The sequence below is a fragment of the Mus caroli genome, chromosome 10, assembly GCF_900094665.2.
Source record: "Mus caroli chromosome 10, CAROLI_EIJ_v1.1, whole genome shotgun sequence".
In the NCBI taxonomy this organism is placed as follows: domain Eukaryota; kingdom Metazoa; phylum Chordata; class Mammalia; order Rodentia; family Muridae; genus Mus; species Mus caroli.
In genome coordinates this window covers 38,238,857-38,258,420 of record NC_034579.1, presented here as the reverse complement: position 1 = coordinate 38,258,420, position 19,564 = coordinate 38,238,857, and the positions used below count along the sequence as shown (strand labels likewise).

Here is a 19,564-nt window from a genome sequence, read left to right as displayed (position 1 = left end):
AAAAAAAAAAATGGGAATGGGTGGGTAGGGAAGTGGGGGGGGAGGGTATGGGGGACTTTTGGGATAGCATTGGAAATGTAATTGAGGAAAATACATAATAAAAAATATTAAAAATAAAAAAAAAAGAGGCCAGCACCCTTGTGTCCCTCCTAATCCCCACTGTCCCTACTGTGCCACCACCTGCCTGACTCGGGGGCAATCATTCCCAGGTCTTATCTTGATTTGCCATCTCACCACACATCCCATGTGTTTAAACTTCAGATAGTGGAGTGATAGATACAGGTACACCGCTTCTCTTGCTCGGTGTTGTGTTGGTAACACTTACTCCTGCGGGCCACTGTAACTGCATGTCATCCATACCTGCCATCTTATAGACCCCACTGCATGGCAATCTGTTACTACAGAACGCATCACCCACGGAGAGCTGCCAGGATCAGCATTTATTTTGTCACATCTGTTCCAGTCAGGAATGAAGAGTGGCTTAGCCAGGCCATGGCTGCAGTCCCTCTGTGGCCACCAAGCTATGCCCTGGGCTGTGATCTCCAGGATTTAGCTGGGGCTGGAGGAGCCTCTTCAGAACTAGCTCCCATGGCTGCTCAGAGGAGACTTGGCTTCCTCAAGTGGGTCTTCACATAGGACTGCCATGATGGATTCCTGAATGCCAATGAACCAAGGGACAGTGTCACATGTGAGAGAGCATGCTCCCAAGATGGGAGCTGTGGTGTCACCTAGAACCAACCCAGACTTTAAAGTGTCACAGCATTATTGCAGACCACCACTATTACTCACCGCAGAGCCTAGACCTTGTCTATGGGAGGGGAACACTCAATGAGTTCCAGGAGGAGGAAGGTACTGGGGACTGCCTTGGAGGCTGCTTCCTGCAACCTTTATACACAGAACGATATGGTTAATCATCTATTGTGATCAATAACCATTTAGCCTGCTTCTAGTTTGGGGCTGTCACTCAAAGCACTTCTGCAAGCATCCTTGCCTGTGTCTATGGGACCTTCATGCACACATTTCTATTGGGTAAAGATGTAGACATGCAACTTCAAGGTCACTGTCTCTGTGCAACTACAACTTAGCGGCTGTGGCTGTCTGTCTACAATGGGATTTGCGGGTTTAGCTTCTTCCAGGGGAGCAAGCAATCTCCAGTTGTTACAGCCCCCACCCCCTAAGCCCTGGCATCCAATTAGCCTCTTCAATTTTAGCCATTCTGGTGAGTTCACAGTGGTATTTTGCTGTGTTTCCCTTTTCCTTTCCTTAATAGAAAATGAGCCTCAATAGCTTTTCAGGGATTCATTGGCCATGAAGATGCTGGGTTTTATGAAGTGTGGTAGACATGAAAAGAAGACCAGATCAAGGAAGAACCTGCTGCCCATCTGCGGTGGAGCATGGGGTCAGCTACAGACAGCAAACGGCTCTTTGGAAGCTGCCTTCACCACACAGAACCACTTCAAAGAGTTTCACTTTTAATTATGTGTACATGTGTAGGGAGGATATGTACACATGAGCGCAGTGTCCACAGAGACCACAAGAGGGCACCAGGTCCCCTGAAACTGGAGTTACATAGCATTGTAGACTACCGGATACAGGTGCTGGGAGCTGAACCCCAGTCCTCCGTAGCTGCCCAGCCATCTCTCTAGACCCATATAGAACATTTTACTCAGGGTCACCTCCTGGTGGCTCAGCTCTGACTTGGTGGGAGGGCTCCAGGCCCACCCATCTGTCAGTACAGGGCAGTGGGCTTCACACCTGAGCTTCCCACCAGTTGGCCCAGGTCTGCACTGGGTCCAACTCCTTTCCCAGTCAAAGATGCTTCCTCCTGCATTTGTTCAAAAGTCTTGATTCCTAAGAAACATTTTAGGGGGAAAAAAGAAATCTTTTGTACTTCCCACCTCTCAGGATCTGCCCCTAAAAACTAGGAAGGGCTGTTTTCAAGTCACTAGCCCATTTTCTTCCCAACCCCTGGCATTTTTTTTTTAAAGTTTGTCGTGGTTTTGCTTAGTGGAGAGGCCAGTTCTCTGCCAGTTACGTGGGTGGCAGACACCTTCCCCACTCTGTGGCCTCACTTTTATGCTCCTTCACTGTCTTTGAAAAACAAGAGACTCATCATTCAAACACCATTCAACTTTTCAGTTTGGGTTTTCCATTGGGGAATGTTTATTGCATCCTGCTTAAAATGTATTTTCCTAGCCTTGGGTCATAAACATAGTCTACATTATTTTCTAAAAGACCCCATTGTTTTGCCTTTCAAAGTTAGAATTAGATGCCACCTGGGTTTAATTGTTGTATAAGGCAAGAGACAGGACCATTGTATCATTCCTCCCCCCAAATGGACATGCTATCGTCAAAATTCTGTATCCTCCGGCACCAGCCTGGTGCATACATCAAGTGGGTACCATCCACAGATGTGGCTTATTCCAATGCCAAACTAGATCTCCTCTCCCCTCTCCGTTTTAGTCTTATTGTGGCAAATTACACAAAATGAAAGTTACCACATTAGTTAGACATTTGGTATGCATCCTCCAGTGCTACTTAGCACACTCATCATAGGCAACCATCGCCACCATCCACCTCCAGAGATCTTTCTGTCTCTGTGCTGTGCCTATTGCACGGTAGGAAACTCCGCACCTTTCCTTCCTCCAGTCCCAGAAACAACCGCTTTACTTTCAGCTTTGGACAACAGTAAAGCGCCTCAAATATTGAGACTCACAGAGCAGCTACTTTTTGTGACTTATATTTCCCATAGCACAATATTGTATATGGCGCCAAGGTTTGTGTGTGCTTTAGCCTGTGGCAGAATCTATTTCCTTCTTAAGGCTGAGTAGCCAGTTCATTTTGTCTGTTCGTTCAACAGTAGTTGCTTGCGGCATTTCCTGTAACCATTCTTTTCCCTACCACCCTTCTCCACCCCAATTCCATTCAACCCCCTAACACTAGGTAGGAGAGAAAGAGGTGTTTAGAGGAGAAAGAGGTATCCATCTCTTTAGACTATTTCCTGCTGACCAAGAGTGTCGAATTCCTTGGGCCAGTGTTGATCTTCTTCATGAAAATATCCTATTTCTTCCTGTCTCTTTGCTCACAACCACTTGACAAACCACAGCAATAGAAACCACCAGCAGCAGGGAGAGCAGTAGCCTCCCCTACCTCTTGGAACTCTGGCATGTTTTATACCCTCTCAAGAGTCCCCAGAATTCCAAACGTAAACTATCCGCAGCTGGCAGAATCACGCCCCTGCCAGAGCATGAGACAAATCATAGTCAGCTGCTGCAGACAATCTGAAGCAGCCCCATATCCTGCACCCAGGATTAAAACAAAAACATAATCACATAACATAACTGGGTTTTTTAAAGAAACCAACATTTCTCACTAAAGCTGTTTCCACGTTTTAGCTATTTACAGCAAGGATCACACTGTACCAACATCGACTGTCATTTCTGTCAGCTACACAGCAGAGACAGCTCCCCCAGACCAACTGAGGAGCTGCTGTGGTGGGAGCATCTGGGAATCAGTGGAGCATCTGGGAATCAGTGGAACAACGCACAAGAGTCCCAGCTTCCTCGGCTTCTTGCCAACACTTGTTACTTTGTTTCCTTTACAGTAGCCAGCTTACTGACACTGCACTTCTGTAGTTGAGCAACTCCTCGTGAATTTACTTGCATATTTTTGTAATCTTCATAAAAGTACTTATCCAAGCCTTTGCCCAATTTTGAACCAGGTAGCTTGTTTTTTTTTTTTTTGTTGTTGTTTTTTTTTGGTGAGTTTTTAACTTCTCTATATATTCAGGATATATATTTACATAGAATTTTATTTAATATTTAATTTTATATAACTATTTTTCCACTTCGTAGCTCTTCTCTGTTACCCTCCCCATTTTTAAAAAGGTGTTTTCCTGTATAGCCCAGGCTGCCCCTGAAATTTTGGTCCTCCCAAGAGTTAGGCTTATAGACAATTTCCACGAAATCAATTTTGTCTATTTTTTAAAATTTTGTTGTGCATACCTTAGGTGTCTTATCCAAGTGATCACTGCTAGACCTAAGAGCATGAAGGGTTTCCCTGTATTTTTTTTTTCTAAGAGTTTTTTTATAGCCTTAGGTCTTAATACAGTTAGCTCTTTAGTTCTTTGTGAGTTGATTTTTGTGTATGATTAGTAAGTCTCCAAGTTTATTCCTTTCCTATGCATGTCTGGTCTTTCCAGTACCGTTTGTTGAAAGTGCCACCTTTCCTCAATTGACTGGTCTGGATACCTCTATTAAAAATTATTTGACCAATATGGGTGTGGTGGTATATCCCTTTAGTCTTGGCAGCCCTTTAGGCAGAGGCAGGCAGATCTCTGTGATTTCCTGTGTACATGATCTTCACTGTGAGTTCCAGAACAGCCAGGACTACATAGAGAGACCCTGGCTCAAACAAAATAAAAATGGACAAACAACAAAAAATTATTTGACCATATATGCGAAGACTTATTTCTAGACTCTCTATTCCCTTTCATCAGTCAGTCTGTCTGTCTGTCGCCATGCCAGTAGCATGCTGTTTTGATTACGGCAGTGTAGTAAATTTTAAAATAAAGACGAGTGGCTCCTTTAGCCTTGTTCTCCCCCAACTCCCACTCCAAGGGCTCCCTTGAAATTCCATATAAAGTTTAAGACTGTTTTTCTGTTCCTGTAAAAACAAAATGAAAAACGCAACAAAAACCCTGAGGATCCCACTGTGGATAAGTTGGGAGTAGTACTGACGCCTCACTAATTTCAGCCTTTCCATCATGAGTGTGGAATCTATGTCTTTTTTAATCTCCTTCAGCAATACTTCATAGTCTTCATCACCGTAGTTTAGCCCTAACGCTTTTTACTCCTTCTGATGACACTGTAAACAGAATTGTTTTTTCTGACTCCCTTCTCAGACTGTAATGTACAGAAATACATGTATGTATTTTATATGTTGACTTTGCATTCTGCAACTTTGGAGGAATTCATCTGTGAGATCTAACAGGTTTCACACAGAACCAGAGCGTGTGTGAACAGGAATTAGCTTGCTTTTTTTTTTTTTCTTTCCAATTTTGTTGCCTTTTGTTTCTCTCTCTTCCCTAATTGCTCAGGCTTGAAATCCCAGCTTCAGGTTGAATAGACCTGAAAATGGGCACCCTGCCTTGCTCTGATCTTACCGGGAATACATCGGGTCTTTTCCTGCCTTACATACACTGTGAGTTCTTTGCGTGGCTTTGTTAATTCCTACCCTATTTTACTCTCCCTTGCCATTTGCTAGAACTGCTCATATGAACATCAACACTGTCTCCTCTTGGGGAAAAGTCAGTCCCCACCCCTCATTTGCTCAGCTTCTAGCAGCTGTGAACATCGGCAACTCTAGTCTAGACCGCATGAACTCAGGACATGTGGACATCATGGTCTCCTGGCTTGCTCCTTGCCCCAACCTCACAAGCCCTATGCTGGGATTTTAAAATACTTTTTACTGCATCCAACCCGAACCCTAACCTTCTCAGGGTCATGAGAAGTAACACAAGGAGCCTCACCCTCAAATATCTGTAGGACACCACTCCCATTTCAGTTCAACAGTATGCTCAATGAGCTAGACTTCAGTTACTCTGTAAGCCTCCTACCAGGGCAAACAGTAGCTCAGTGATAAGGAAATCATGCAGACTGGGCCCTGCATGGGGCAAGTTTAAGTATGTCTTTTCTTATTATGAGCATATTGCTGGGGTCGATTTTAGTAACTGGGTACCAGCAAATCGAACTGAGAAGAGCTTTTATGAGCCTTTGAACTTGACCTAGTGTTCATGCCCAGAACAGCTTCTTTGCTTTCTTTTTACCCTTCATCTTTGTTAACATCAAAAAATTCTCTAGGCCAGGCCTGTAATTCCAGCAGAAGGACTGAAAGTGCTGCCTTAGACAATTTACTAAAAAAAAGGTTAAAGAATAAATCCATAAAAAAGTTTAAGGTGTGTGAGCATGGGTGTGCTGGGAACGTAGCTCAGTCTAAGTGTGCTTCTCAGCATGCCCAGGGCCCTGGATTCTATCTCTGGGCAGGAAGGCAAGTCTCTAACAACAAACTATCTGATCTGGTTAAGAAAGGTGTCTTGAGCGGATCTTTCTAATGCTTTGGGTTAAGGTGGTAAAAGTGAAGGCTCTTGGGCCCACACTGTAGGAAACAGTGAATGAGTGGGGACGGTGTTCTGAGCGTCTGGGGTTCTCTTGGGCTCCTAAGGCCACATTCAAGACTGGGGGAGAGCATATCACTCAACTCAAGACAGACCTACAATGAACACTGGAATCTCCGACCTGAGAGGGATTTAAAAAAATACTTTCATGCTTTTAGCTAACATGGGTTACCCAACTTGCAATCTCACAAAGCTGGACACAGCTGGATCCAATGTTGCAGCCTGCGAAGCCTGAGCTAGGGGCTGGGTCATGTGTCACCCCAGGCCCACTGATGGGAACACTCATGGCTGAGGTGGGCTGGTGAGGTAGGGTTGCTGAACACACTAGGATGGGATTCCCATTTCCACACATGCATTGGAAAGACAAAGGAATGGGGGCTTTGGAGTGTGCACAGGGATGCCTGGGTCCCCACTGCAGCTCTCCAGATGTAACAAACCCCCTCTTCTCTGGCTCTTTGTTCTTTATGTTCCTTCTTCATATCATGCCTGACTCTCAGAGGGGAAAGCCAGGAGCCGAGTGTCTCTGGAACAGCTGGAGAGCTGCTCTCAGCATTCTCACCACTCCTGCCATGGTATCACTGCAAGGAAGGAGCTCCGGGCCCAAGCCTCAAAGATTCTGTTTGCATGTGCTTTTCTTTGGAGGGACTTAGATTAACTGGATGCTATGCACCAAAGAAAATTCCAGAAATCAGGAGGTAAAGGCTTTTTAAAGATTTCATACTCTCAGAAACTGTTCTGTGTAACATACCAAATGTAAGAATTCTACTCCACCCTTAGTACTGCCAAACTTAAAACTCCATGTGAAAAATGCGCTCCTGAGGTGTCTGTCACTCCTGACATTTGGTGGGATACCCTGTCATTAAGTCAGAACACTTGAAAGACACAGGGGCTTGTCTTGTGCAAAGAAATACTGCAGTAGATCATAACACCAGACTCACCCCCACTCTCCAAGGCACTTCTCAGATAATCACATTAATCCTGATCATTTCCATCATAATAGATGCAGACCTGTGAATAGGGGTGGGGAGGTGGGGCAGGCGCTCCTAGGGATCGTGGGAAAACTTAACCGCAAGTTCTGAAGCCAGAGCTTTGAGCCAAAGAGGGTGCCTTGAAGCCTGTCACATGGGCATTTCTCCTGCCCTCTCCATTCTCCTTGCCACTGCCCTGTGTGTTTAATGTGTTGTCAAGAGGAACAGTAAGCTTTTGAAGGGAAGTGACTAGAGTCCCAAGAATGTGGCAGAGAATCAAGGAATTAAGAAGCTGGAGAACCTTTGGATGTGATTGTGAAGACAGACAAGTTAACAGGATGGGGATGAAGGTTGGCAGTGCATGTCAATGAGGAGGTACGGTCACCCCAGGCCTCTTACTGGATGCCATATTTCCCCTGAGAAATCCTCCAACCTGTTTCAAAGTCCAGCAATTCTAGTCCTTCACTGAATTTTTTAAATCAACATTCTCACTGGCAAATGTGATCAGCCTCTCTGTTCTCTGTAGTCTCTCTAAGTGAGATGTCAGAGACAGAGCAGTAAGCAATCTGCCCTCAGAGGGCAGTGAGGACTAGTGGTCATCTTCAGAACAGGCTCTCAGGGCCCCCCCCCCCATTATTCCCAGCAGAGGGAGGCCCACAGCAGCCTGGCAGGGTGCTAGGGAAGGGTGCAGATGGCGATAATCAAAACCTTCTAAGGTTACAATGTACAACAGGTGTAGTGGTCACTTTTCAGACAGCCCCTTTCTCACTGTAACAGACTGAATTCAATGTACAAAGTTCTAGATTAGTAGCTGCATGTAAGTGAACTATCTTCAAATGAAACAAAGCTACCCTTGATAGTAAGGCAAACATGTGCAAGAGGCTTAAATGTACATTACCAAATGAGATGGTCTTTTTTTTCTTTTTAGACTAAGACCGTATTCCATTTAAAGTAAGTGCCCTGCACCTCCTGGTATAATATTATTTATGCATACAGTATCCCACATGCTAAAAGGCCACTGCCCATCTCTTACCTTTAGGTACACTTTAGTGCGCACCATCTCTGTCTCTGTCTCTCTCTCACACACACACTTTGGTTGCATGCTGCCCTTCTCACACGTGTGTCTAAACAGCCACAGTAGACAGGCATCATCTCCCCCGTAACAGAGGACATGCTGTTACAGCAGTAAAGAGTGAACAGCTCTGTCCACACACTATTTTAAAGGACTAGGTTTCCAAGTTCCTCTGTTGATATGAACACTGTCAACGTGAGGCACTTGGCATCGCCCCCATGTAACCTGGAGGACAGGAGAGGTTTGGGTGACAGAGAGGTCACGGTGTGCCTTACCCGGGAGTTGGAGCTAGCACCCAGATTAGCTCGCACAAAGAGAAAAATGCCAGACTCTTGTAGCTGACACCATACAAAAACCTGAATTCTATAAGGAGCACATCAACGTTTTACCTGACTGGCCCTTCTCTCACAGCATAAAGCTGGGCACAGTGGTGCTGTCCTACAGTCCCAGCTGTTCAAGAGATTCAAGGAAGACTGTGAGTTCAAGAATTTGAGGCACGGCTGAGAAACAGGCAATCGCTCATCTCAAAAATAAATAAATAAAAATCATTTTTGAAGTATTGGTTTAGTCTCCCCAAACATTCTTATAAAGAAAATGAACTATGGCCCTATCGCCCTCTACTGGAACCAGGCTGGAAAATACAGGGTAACTGTGATGTTTACAATCTGCTCACACCTAAGTGGCGGCCACTGCTACCATCATGCAGGCGCATGGCTCCTTCTGCACTGGAGGGATGGTCCTTCCCACACCAGCCTTTAATTTGCAGCCGCCAATGACTGCCCAGCTCATGGCAGGTACAGTCCTTCCTCTTTCATGGCCCCACTCCAAGGGCATCCATTCTCTTTGTTCTTGTGGGCAGCAGGAGATCTAGATACAACAAATGAAGCCTTGCCTCCTGGTGTCAAAGTATGTCACTGTCAACTCAGATAGCAGAGTGCCAAAAGCCCCAACCTTCAGATCATTGAATCGTCATCCTATCTATACGACAAAACAGTAGTACACGAATCTTTTCATCACACACCAAAATCAGGGAAAAAAATAATGCACCAATAAATGTATTATTTATTTATAAATTATATAAGTGTACAACTGTACAATATATTATGTACATTATAAAACACATAAAAATAGAAATTTAAAAGGATGAGATTAAATACAAAGAATCAATCATTATTTTAACATTTCCTCAATGGACTTAGTATCTGCATACCCCCAGGATGTATACCCCTGCCTGAAACCACAGTTCTAAAGCATGCCCATGATTGCTATTTGGATTTTTAGCTCAGTAACAGGATAATGTACAAGGTGGCATCTGTTTTGTTTGTTAAGGTTTGTAAAATAGCCCTAGTGTCAAGTTTAAGTGCATGATGATGCTAACATCTCAAGACACACTGCACAGCTGGTAAAATGTCATGCTTCGGTTCACTGATCGTTGTTTCACTTTAAGGCAGACTAAATAGGGGATTCATAGAGTCGAGAAGATGCTTCAAAAAAGAAGCATTTAACAACAAAAGATACATGTTGCTTTATTCAAAGGGGATAAGGGGCTAGGCAAAGGCCACCTAACAATAGCTAGTTCCTTCAAACAGAATTCCTCTGCCTAGTGACAAACTCAAGCAAGCAAACAAACAAACAAACAAACAACAACAGAACAAGAAAGGAAAGGAAAGGAAAGGAAAGGAAAGGAAAGGAAAGGAAAGGAAAGGAAAGGAAAGGAAAGGAAAGGAAAGGAAAGGAAAGGAAAGGAAAGGGGAAAGGGGAAAGGGGAAAGGGGAAAGGGAAAGGGAAAGGAAGAGGGAGGCATTGGCCACTGTGCCAGTGGAGAAAGAAGGAGAAATTCCCACCATGTGCTGACTAAAAGTCCAAGTTAAGTCCTTAACACAGAGAGTGTCCATATTGCTACAGTGCCTAATGACAGAGCCTGGACATGGAAACTCAGTAAATACATGATAAACAATCCCTCAAAAACATGTAGTGCATTTGAAATACACATTATTACTAAACAACACTCCAGTGTATGGTAGGAGGCAGCTGGAGCGGATACCTGAATCCATGTAGCAGATACGTTAACACCAGGCATGGTGGCTCTTGCTTGTAATCCTATTACTCCAGAGACGGAGGTCAGAGGAGGATTACAAGGTCCACAACCTGGGCTACACTGTGGGTCAAGGCCAGCCAAGGCTATATAGTGAGTCTCAAAAACAAAAAACAAATCAAGTCACACTAAGAAAGCCTCAGTACACTGCCTGGTTCCACATGGAAGGAACTGGTATCGGACAGGCCTGAACGTCCAGCACAGCAGGACAGTACCACTCAACAGCTTGTTCATCTCCACCCCTAGGGCATGCTGGGAAAGGCAGAGCAAAGAACGAGATTGCTCCACACACAGAATCTTAATTCAATGTCTCGAGTCTTCTCAAAAATCCCAACAGTTTAGAGACTGCAAACATCTGCTTTTGGGTCTGAGACCTCAGTCAGGTTGTCCGATGTCAGCCTTCGCACCTGCCACACTTCCCACTAGCAGGAAGGCTCCTTGTGGAAAGCTCTCTTTTGACAGACATTCTGCAAATAATCAATTTCACTCTGTATTTCCCTTCAACTAAATGCAAACTTGGACAAATTATTAATCCAGAGAAAAATAGGGATGTGGAGTTAAGTGACTGAGTAGAGAGGCGAGCACCCTAGCTGGAGTCTTTCACCAAAGCACTTGTTAAGAGGAAAACTGGTTCTTTAGGTTGAGATGTTGCTACACATCACAACACAGGCAAACAGAATCAAGTTGTTGGGATTTCCAGTCATGGAAGACATGCTGTTTTGTAAGCATGGTGCAGTTATCAGGGTGTAAAACCCTCACCAGAGACCCTCAAGCCAGAGAAGCCAGTTGTCTGAACAGTCTGTACACCTTTCAGAGGGCAAAGAGCCACTAGAGAAGCCATCCTTGAGCCTGGCTCCCTCAGGAGAACTAGGAAATGTGACCAGCACAGCTCTGGTTGTTCATCTCGGCTCACCTGACACAGCTGACTCCCTCCCTCCCTCCCTCCCTCCCGCCTGCATGTCTAACAGCGCCAGCCAACGCTGGAGCTTCCCAGCCAGTCTCGATCTGAAGGCAAAGCCACACACCAGGGCCTGCAGGGGAAGGAAGCAGGGTTCCAGTGAGAACAACTGTTACATGTTACATCTTAAATTTAGAACAATAACAAAAAATTCATATTTTTGGTAATTTTTAAATTTTATTTCCAACTACTGTAGTAACAAAATACCAGCGATAATTCTGCAGGAAGAGTAGCAACCTTTTAAATAAACAGGTGATAAGTTAGTATTGCAACAGTACTTTGGCCTATGGAGAGTTTGATAGGATTATTGCAGTCAGTCTTATAGTACTGTAGACGTGTGTGTCCTCTATGTCTAGTAATAAAAATATTCCTCTGACCTCAGTGACTCATCACACACATATTTCTACTCTGTGTTGAGCACTACCTTTTAGGTTGTACTAAATGAGAGAAAAGAGTTCTTCTTCCTGGGTTTTCCAAGAGTATACAGAGATAGCAGTCACTTCCACAGTGAGGTACAATATTAAACTTTGAGTTGAAAAATAAAACATTACCCTATTTATGCCCTTTCTCTAGGAGTAAAAAGACACACACGATTACAAACATAAAATGAGTCAAACTTCTATTTTATTAACAGGAGTCCAAATGAATACAAAAGTGCCTCCTTTGTATGCTGTAGTTATACTGTCTTCAGAAGGCTTCGGACAGAGTCAGGTAGGTTAAAAGCTACGAATGTAGTTCAGCTTTTCTAGTGAACCTTTTCCAAAAGGCTGAATGACATCAACCGAGCATCAGAGAACGTGTGGTCCCGGAGTAACTTTTGGCCCTGAAGCTTATCAGATGAATTCGATCCTGCACTGACACCACCAGAGGCTTTAAGAGGCTGTAAGCCAATAAAAGCCACTTTTATAACGTCTGCTAACTCTGGGCAATTAAGAATGGAAAATTCTAAAATGTAGCCCTCTGTATTATGTGGAATGTGTGAGAATGCTAAGTTATGGCCAAGATAGATGAAAATTATGGTTTCAACTCACATATTGAACTGTTACAATCTTACCATTTGTAAAATATTGATAAATGAATAATAGAGCTTACTAACAGATTAAAAACTTGAGCAGACGTTACTTAAAACATGTGTGATGCTTATCATATTTTAATGTTTACTAAAACTAAAGCTGAACAAAGAAGAGCTCCTCATTTATAGATTGTTTTCATGTACCTTGACTTTTACTGAGAGCATACTCAGGTAATGCACAGCCCACACTTCTGGACAGTTGGAACATCAAAGGATTTATTATCGTTTGCAGATGAGATAAACGCACCACCCCATAGCTGAAAGGCTTTAAAAACCCTTTTCAGATTGTACCCTGGCACCAGCGGCCTCTTTTTTGCATCCGTTTCTAGTAAAGTCGGCAACCCTTCCCTCCATATCAGTCCTCACTGCTGCTGCTTTATCACCACTCACAGAGCAGCAATGTTTGCAAGGATGTGCAAACGCTGTGGTCCACTCACACGGGTTAGTCTCCACCTTCCTCTTCCTCCTCCTCTTCCTCAAAGCTGTCTTCAAATCCTTCACTGTCTTCCTGGTCTTCGTCACCTTCTATCGCTGTGTCCCACTGTGGGTGGTTTTCTGGCACAGGCTTGGCCTCATGAACTTCCAACTATAGACAATTAAATACATATGTCAGGAATTTGGAGAAGAATAATGAGAACACTATCTAGTGAAGGTTTTCTCTGACTGTGGCAACCACAGAGAAGTGAACTTTGTAGCTGCAACTCTACAGTCAGCACATTCAATACAAAGATTCTTTATTCTGCAAATAAAAATGCTAAATATACTTAGTAATGTAATTCAATTTCTAATATTCTTCAACATTTTGACTCTGTGGAAGTTTAAGTATTTAAGAAAGTATTTCTATGGCACAAACTACTAACAACCATGATTCCTAAGCAATAACACCGAGTGGTCTCTAATTAGAAGTCTTTGGCTGAAGAAAGAAAAATTCAAGTATGCCTTCCAAAGATTTCTAGGAAGTAACATTCTATGGCCAACACAAGAAATACAGAGCTTTCAGGAGGAAAGACAGACTCACCTTTCCTGTCTCCTTTACTCTGAACAGTGTCACAATGATTTAGCACAATCTCACTAATCTAAGAGATGACGGATATGAAAAGCTCAAGGGAAATGAGTAAAGTGTTTTTCAAACCATACACAAAGTTTATGTTCTAAGATGATTTAAAAAAACAAAAGCAAAACAAAACAAAAAACCCCAAAAGTACAAAAAAAATCTTCATTTCAGAAATCAACAAACACTCCCAGTAAAGTCTAAGGAAAAATGAGCCCTGCCGCCATCTGACCCCCACCAGCCTTTTTAAAGCCCTGAGATGTACCACATGTTACAGCACATTAAAACGACCACTAAAGCAACGTACAATCTAAGTGCAGGGCTCCTTAAAAATCTAGCTATTACTGAAGGCGTATGAGATGGTCTTTCTGTGTCTCCAGCCTGCCTCAGGCATTTGCTCAGGGCCCACGCCATGTGCCCTCAGTGACTGCTCACTTGTCCTACCTTCAGTGGTTTAATCTGATCCAAGCCCATATAGGAGTCTGATCTCAGGAACACTGTATACTGATAATTTCCAGGCTTGCCGGGTGCGGGAAACTTGAGTTCTACCTAAGAAGATAAAAATCAACACTTTAAAGACCAAGAGAATGCCTTTAAACTTCCTGCCTCAGAGGGCTGAGCAGACGATTTGCACACACTGTCATAATAACAAACAGCACGTGTGAGTTCCATCTCATCTATTATAAACTCTAAACAAAAAGGAAATCAAATTAAGCAGAACTACTGGGGTTCATTTCCATGTACACAGCTCAAGAAAGCATATTAAATTCTATGCTGCCACCTTAAAACTCAAAAGAAATGCAATAAAGAATCAAAGTATGAATAAATGAAAGGTTAAATAGACTTGGCTAGATAAAAAGTAATTTTTGCCAAATTCTATTTCCATAATAAATTATTTATGCCTTAAAAATCCAAAAAGAACGCTTCCTGCCCAAAGGGAGGAAGGTGTAAAAAGAATGTAAGAGCTGGAGCGGGGATCTGCTGCAGAAAGTCTTGAGGACATGACAGGGCCGCTGAACTCCCAACTCACTGCATTGGTGATTATACCACATAAGCCTGGACTCCAACAAGACCCAAGACTCCCAAGGGACTGCTGCTGGCAGTTGCTGGGGATGAAGGTGCCCACTTTCCAGTAAACAGCTTTTCACCCACACTCATGCAAGCATCCAAATGAAACTCAGTAGGAAACATACAAATAAACACACACATTTACTTGTTGGGAAACAGGGCTTTAAAGGGCAAGGGAAGAATAGATAAAAAAACAACTAGAAATCACTATATTCATATATGAAACTCAAAATTATGAAAACAAATTTTAAAAGAATTACATATTTTTATTCCATTATATTTCAATAAATGATTTGTTAGTTTTAATAAGGCCCTTTACTATCCTAACATCTATCCATAGCAGAAAAATAAAGTATAAATTACAGAAAACTATATAAAAACAAGCCCAAAAGGGTATTAAATTTCCTATCAAGTCGTAAACAAATACAAACAGTAACATAGCCTTAGGGATTTCAATTCCATATGAGAGTAAAAATGCATATTTAAAATAACATTTCTATACTCTAGTTATCTGCCTCCAGTCTCCAAATTCCAGATTTTTGTAGCCAATATTATAAATTAATATAGGCTATTGTGGTAAGAATCTGTAACCCCAGACCTTGTAAAACTGGGGCCTGAAACAAATAGGGGGGATACTCATTTTCATGTTTAAAGACTCACTTCCTCACAGTAAAAGAAAGACATCCAAGTTAAGAGATCAAATAAAAACAAGGGAACAAACGTACACACAAAAATATGCCACTCTTAAAACAAATTCAGACTATAGAGTAAAAAGTGATTTACAGCCAAACCATCACTGCATGGGAAACATTTGGTAAAAATATCCAGAGAACAGTACGATGCCCAAATAACATACCACAGATGAGGTTCACCAAACACTCTGGAAATAAGGAAGCCTTATCACTACAAATGGGGACAAACACAACGTGTGACACATGAAATATCTGACCAGTAAGAAATGTAGTGAGTAAGCAGTGAGACAAGTTACACTGATATTCTAACAAAACAGCCTGGCGGGGTCTTGAAAAGGATCGTGTGAAGAAACAAAAAAGGAGCTACAAGTTCTGACTCCAGTGGTCGCCATGCTTGGCTGGTGTGTATGTACTCAGAGAAAAAAGGGCTGAGAGCAAAAACCAAGTGCGACCTTCCTTTTGCTTGTGAACTTGAAGAGGAAGCAGAGCCTGTGGCAGATATGCAGGGACATGAATTGAACTGTGACGCTGCATCACATCAGTGCTCACTCTTAACAACCGCATTACACTTGTGGCAAGAGACTGTAACTCAGGAGACCCAGGCCCAAGTTTTATTGTTAGAAGAAAAAAGGTCGGTTGTGAAGCACAGTATTTGCCAACTTTTGTGTAAAATTTGGGGAGGGCAAATAATCTGTATATTATCTACATAAATACCACAAGGAAAATAAAAATGGAGTGCTGGGCAGTGGTGGCACACGCCTTTAATCCCAGATCTCAGGAAGCAGGGGCAGGTGGATCTCTGTGAGTTCGAGGCCAGCCTGGTCTACAGAGCTAGATCCAGAGCACCCAGGACCACATAGAGAAATCCTGTTGGAGGGGTGCGGGAGTCCCAGTAACAACAAAATCGATGACATGAACTGTGTAGGCGAGCCGAGTACTTGCCTGACAAGGAGAATTGCAGACTGGGAGTGGAACCAGACTGAGAGAAGTGTGTTGCAGTCAACAAAGCTGAAAGGAATTGAAGATCTAAAGAGTGTTTTGGCATGGAAATACAGAATTTAAAGTTTGCCCTTCGGTTTTAAGTCTTGCCCTGGCCCATCATTTCTTCACTATGTCCTCTTCCTTCCTTTTGAAATGACAATGTTTATCCTGTGCCATTGTATGTTGGAAGTATATGATCTGCTTTTTGATTTTGACTTTATAGGGGGATACAGTTAAGGAGGCTGCCATGAATTTCAGAAGAGAATTTGAACTTTAAAACTGTGTTGAGACTGTGTCAGATGATAGGGAATTCTGAAGTTGTGCTGAACCCATTTTTGCGTTATGATATGGCTATAGACCTATGGGGTAGAGAGTGAAGTGTGGTGGTTTGAATAAGAACGGCCTCATATGCTCATGTATTTATTGAATGTTTAGGCATCAGGGAGTGGCTCTATCTGAGAAGGATAAGGAGGTGTGGCTTTGGGGGAGGAACTGTGCTACTGGGGGTGGGCTTTGAAATTTCAAAAGCTCATGCCAGGCCTCATCTCCCTTTCTCTGCCTACAAATCAAGCTACAGCTTTTAAATACTTCTCCAGCACCACACCTGCCTGCTGGCCTGCTCCCTGCCATTATGCTAATGGTCTAGGCTCCTGAAACTGTAAATAAGACCCCCCACTGAATTCCTTCCAATGTAAAAGCTGCCTTGGTTATGATGTCTCTTCACAGAAAAAGAACAGTAATTACGAAAGATCAACCTTAAATCTGCATCATTTAAGGTCAGAAGACCCACCCTAAACCTGGGCCACACCTAGTGGTAGCTTATATAAAAGACATGGAAGACAGCAGCTTTTGCTCTTTATCTGCTTGCCCTCACTCTTATTGGCAAGTTCATATATCCTACTGCTTTGGGATTCCAACATACACTGAAGACCATCTGAGATGTCCAGTTTTGTGGACTGCTGAGAGACAGCCATTGTTGTACTAGCTGGACCACAGGCTGCAAACCACTCATACACACATCCACATACCCCAAGATACAGTAGAACAGAATTCAGCTTCCATGAGTAAACAACTTCTTGAGTAAATGACTCTTCATCACAAACTTGATGCAATGCAATCTATGATGAACCCTTTGATGGCAACATAATTTGATGACATATTGAAAGGTGATGGGCAATAGGAGGCAGACCCTGGCTAGAGGAAGTAGGCCACAGAAGGGGTGTGCCTATGAAGGGTCTATCTTGTCTCCTGCCCTTTCCCTATTCTCTCTGATTCCCGACTACTGTAAGAACAAGTTTACTTCTGTGTCTTAACTTTGTCATGAAAGTAAAAGTAAAGGACTATTTGTCAAACATGGATGACCCTTCTGAGATTAATCCTCCCTTCCTTAAAAAAACAAAAACTATTTTCATTCTAAATAGATGTGTGTGTGTACATACACATAAGTGCAGGTATCTGGAAAGACCATCATGTACCCCAGAACTAATGATACAGGCTGGCCCCAACAAAAACAAAGAAAATGCAATGAACAAAATACAGTAAGCCACATTATTAAAATTTTAATGAAACATCATAAAGGTAAGATATTAAAACAAATATTGTTGGCTAATTACCTCTTCTGTATCCTTCAGTGTGCACACATGATATGGCATGGATATTAATGTTTGTTCTTTCCTATCTGCAATATAAAGCCACCACCACTCTTGTTTTTCCTGCAAAAAGGAAAGAAAGAAAAAAAAGAAAAAGAGCATGAGTTATCAGGAAGAACTGGAGAAACAGTTTAAATTTGTCTTGATTTTGAAAATTCTATCCTTGTTATATCCTTAGTACTGATCCAAGCACTGTATCAATAGAACAAAATGTACACAACAACTGCAAGATACATTCATTCATTCATTCATTCATTCATTCATTACTTTCCAAATAATTTTTGGAGTTTCAACAACCCCATAAAGGCTACTAATAGATCTCAATCTTAAAAATCCACAATTTTAAAATGACAAAAAGTATTCTAAAAAAGGGAAACACTTTATATTATTACAATATCATAATGTATAAGTAGAAGGGACTTGGGCAGTGCAATACATTAAACTTTCTATCTGTCATCTATATCTATCAGTCATCTATATCTATCATATATCTATCACCTATCTCTATCATCTATCTATCTATCTATCTATCTATCTATCTATCTATCTATCTATTTTTGACAGGTTTCTCTGTGTAGCCCTGCCTGCCCTGGAACTCCCTTGTAGACCAGGGTGGCTCAACCTCAGAGATCCACCTGCCTCTGCCTCCTGATTGTTGGATTAAAAGCATATGCCACCACTGCCTGGCAATATCTTAAAAGAGAGCACCTCAGATTCTAAGGGCTTCTATCCATCTTTAATTGCACACTACTATTTTAGAAAGCTCAGTCAGCATTTCTAGCTGAACTTCAGAAGACCAGAACAACAAAAAGCTCATTAGGAAACTGCCACTAGAATGCATAATGAGAGAGAGCTGGGAATTAGAAATGATAGAACAAAGGGCAGAAATGAATTTATTCATAAACATAAGCCTCCATGTGCCCGCAACCATCACTGTGCTGCATTTCCAGTAGTGAACTAATGCTAGATGTCTGCTTAGATCACTTCTTTTAAGTAGGGACTGAGCAGGAAAGATACCTTCTTAAGTGGTTTAAAGGAAAATATTAGAAACTAAAAGTAAACTCCAGGATGTGCTAAATATATATTAATCAAAAGAGCACTATCCGAAACTCTCAATTTTCCAACACTTAGAAGAGGTCCTGCTTTTAAAAAAAGAAAAAAAAGAGAGAGAAAAATTCTATTGAAATAATTTCTTTGGAAAATATTTAAACCAGTATCAATATCTTTTCCATTTTTTTTACCCTTAAACGGTCACTTAGAAACATTTTTGCTTGACTATTTTTCATTTTTAAATGTTTGTGGTTTTGTGTGTATTTATTTGTGTGTGTTTATATGCATGCTGGTGCAAGTATACTATGACACATGTGCAGAGGTCAGGACAACCAGTGGAAGCAGTCCTCTCCTTCCATCATGTTGAAACTCAGGTCAGCAGAAGGTTCCTTATCTACTGACCCACCTCACTGGCCCTGGCCCTGGCTTTTTCATTATTACTTTTGTGTATCTTTAACTCAACAAAGAGCTCTTTTGTTAAGTGCAATAGGTTACAGCGCACTTAGAATGAGCAAGGCTATTAAGTAAATCACATATGTGCACTGATTAGAGTAGCAGAATGATTGCCTCTCTCTCTGTGCATGTGGAGAGAGGGAGGGAGGGAAGAAGGGAGAGAAGGAGGAAGGAGAGAGAGTGGGGGAGGGGGAGAGAGAGAGAGAGAGAGAGAGAGAGAGAGAGAGAGAGAGAGAGAGAATGAATATCTTTTATTTGCCAGAATTAATTGTTGTCTCAG

General features: G+C 42.3%; 1 protein-coding gene across 2 annotated transcripts in view; it reads right to left on the bottom strand.

The window, feature by feature from the left end:
• Window positions 1-11,875: 11,875 nt before the first annotated feature.
• Window positions 11,876-19,564, bottom strand: part of Sec63 (SEC63 homolog, protein translocation regulator) — a 67,816-nt gene continuing 60,127 nt past the window's right edge. For both annotated transcript variants that reach the window (XM_021174200.1, XM_021174202.2), the window contains exons 19-21: window positions 17,746-17,844; window positions 13,836-13,940; window positions 11,876-12,926 (exon numbers count right to left, since the gene is read on the bottom strand). In XM_021174200.1, coding sequence (XP_021029859.1) covers window positions 12,783-12,926; window positions 13,836-13,940; window positions 17,746-17,844 — 348 coding nt within the window. In that variant the 3' untranslated portion in view covers window positions 11,876-12,782. The remainder of the gene's footprint in view (window positions 12,927-13,835; window positions 13,941-17,745; window positions 17,845-19,564) is intronic.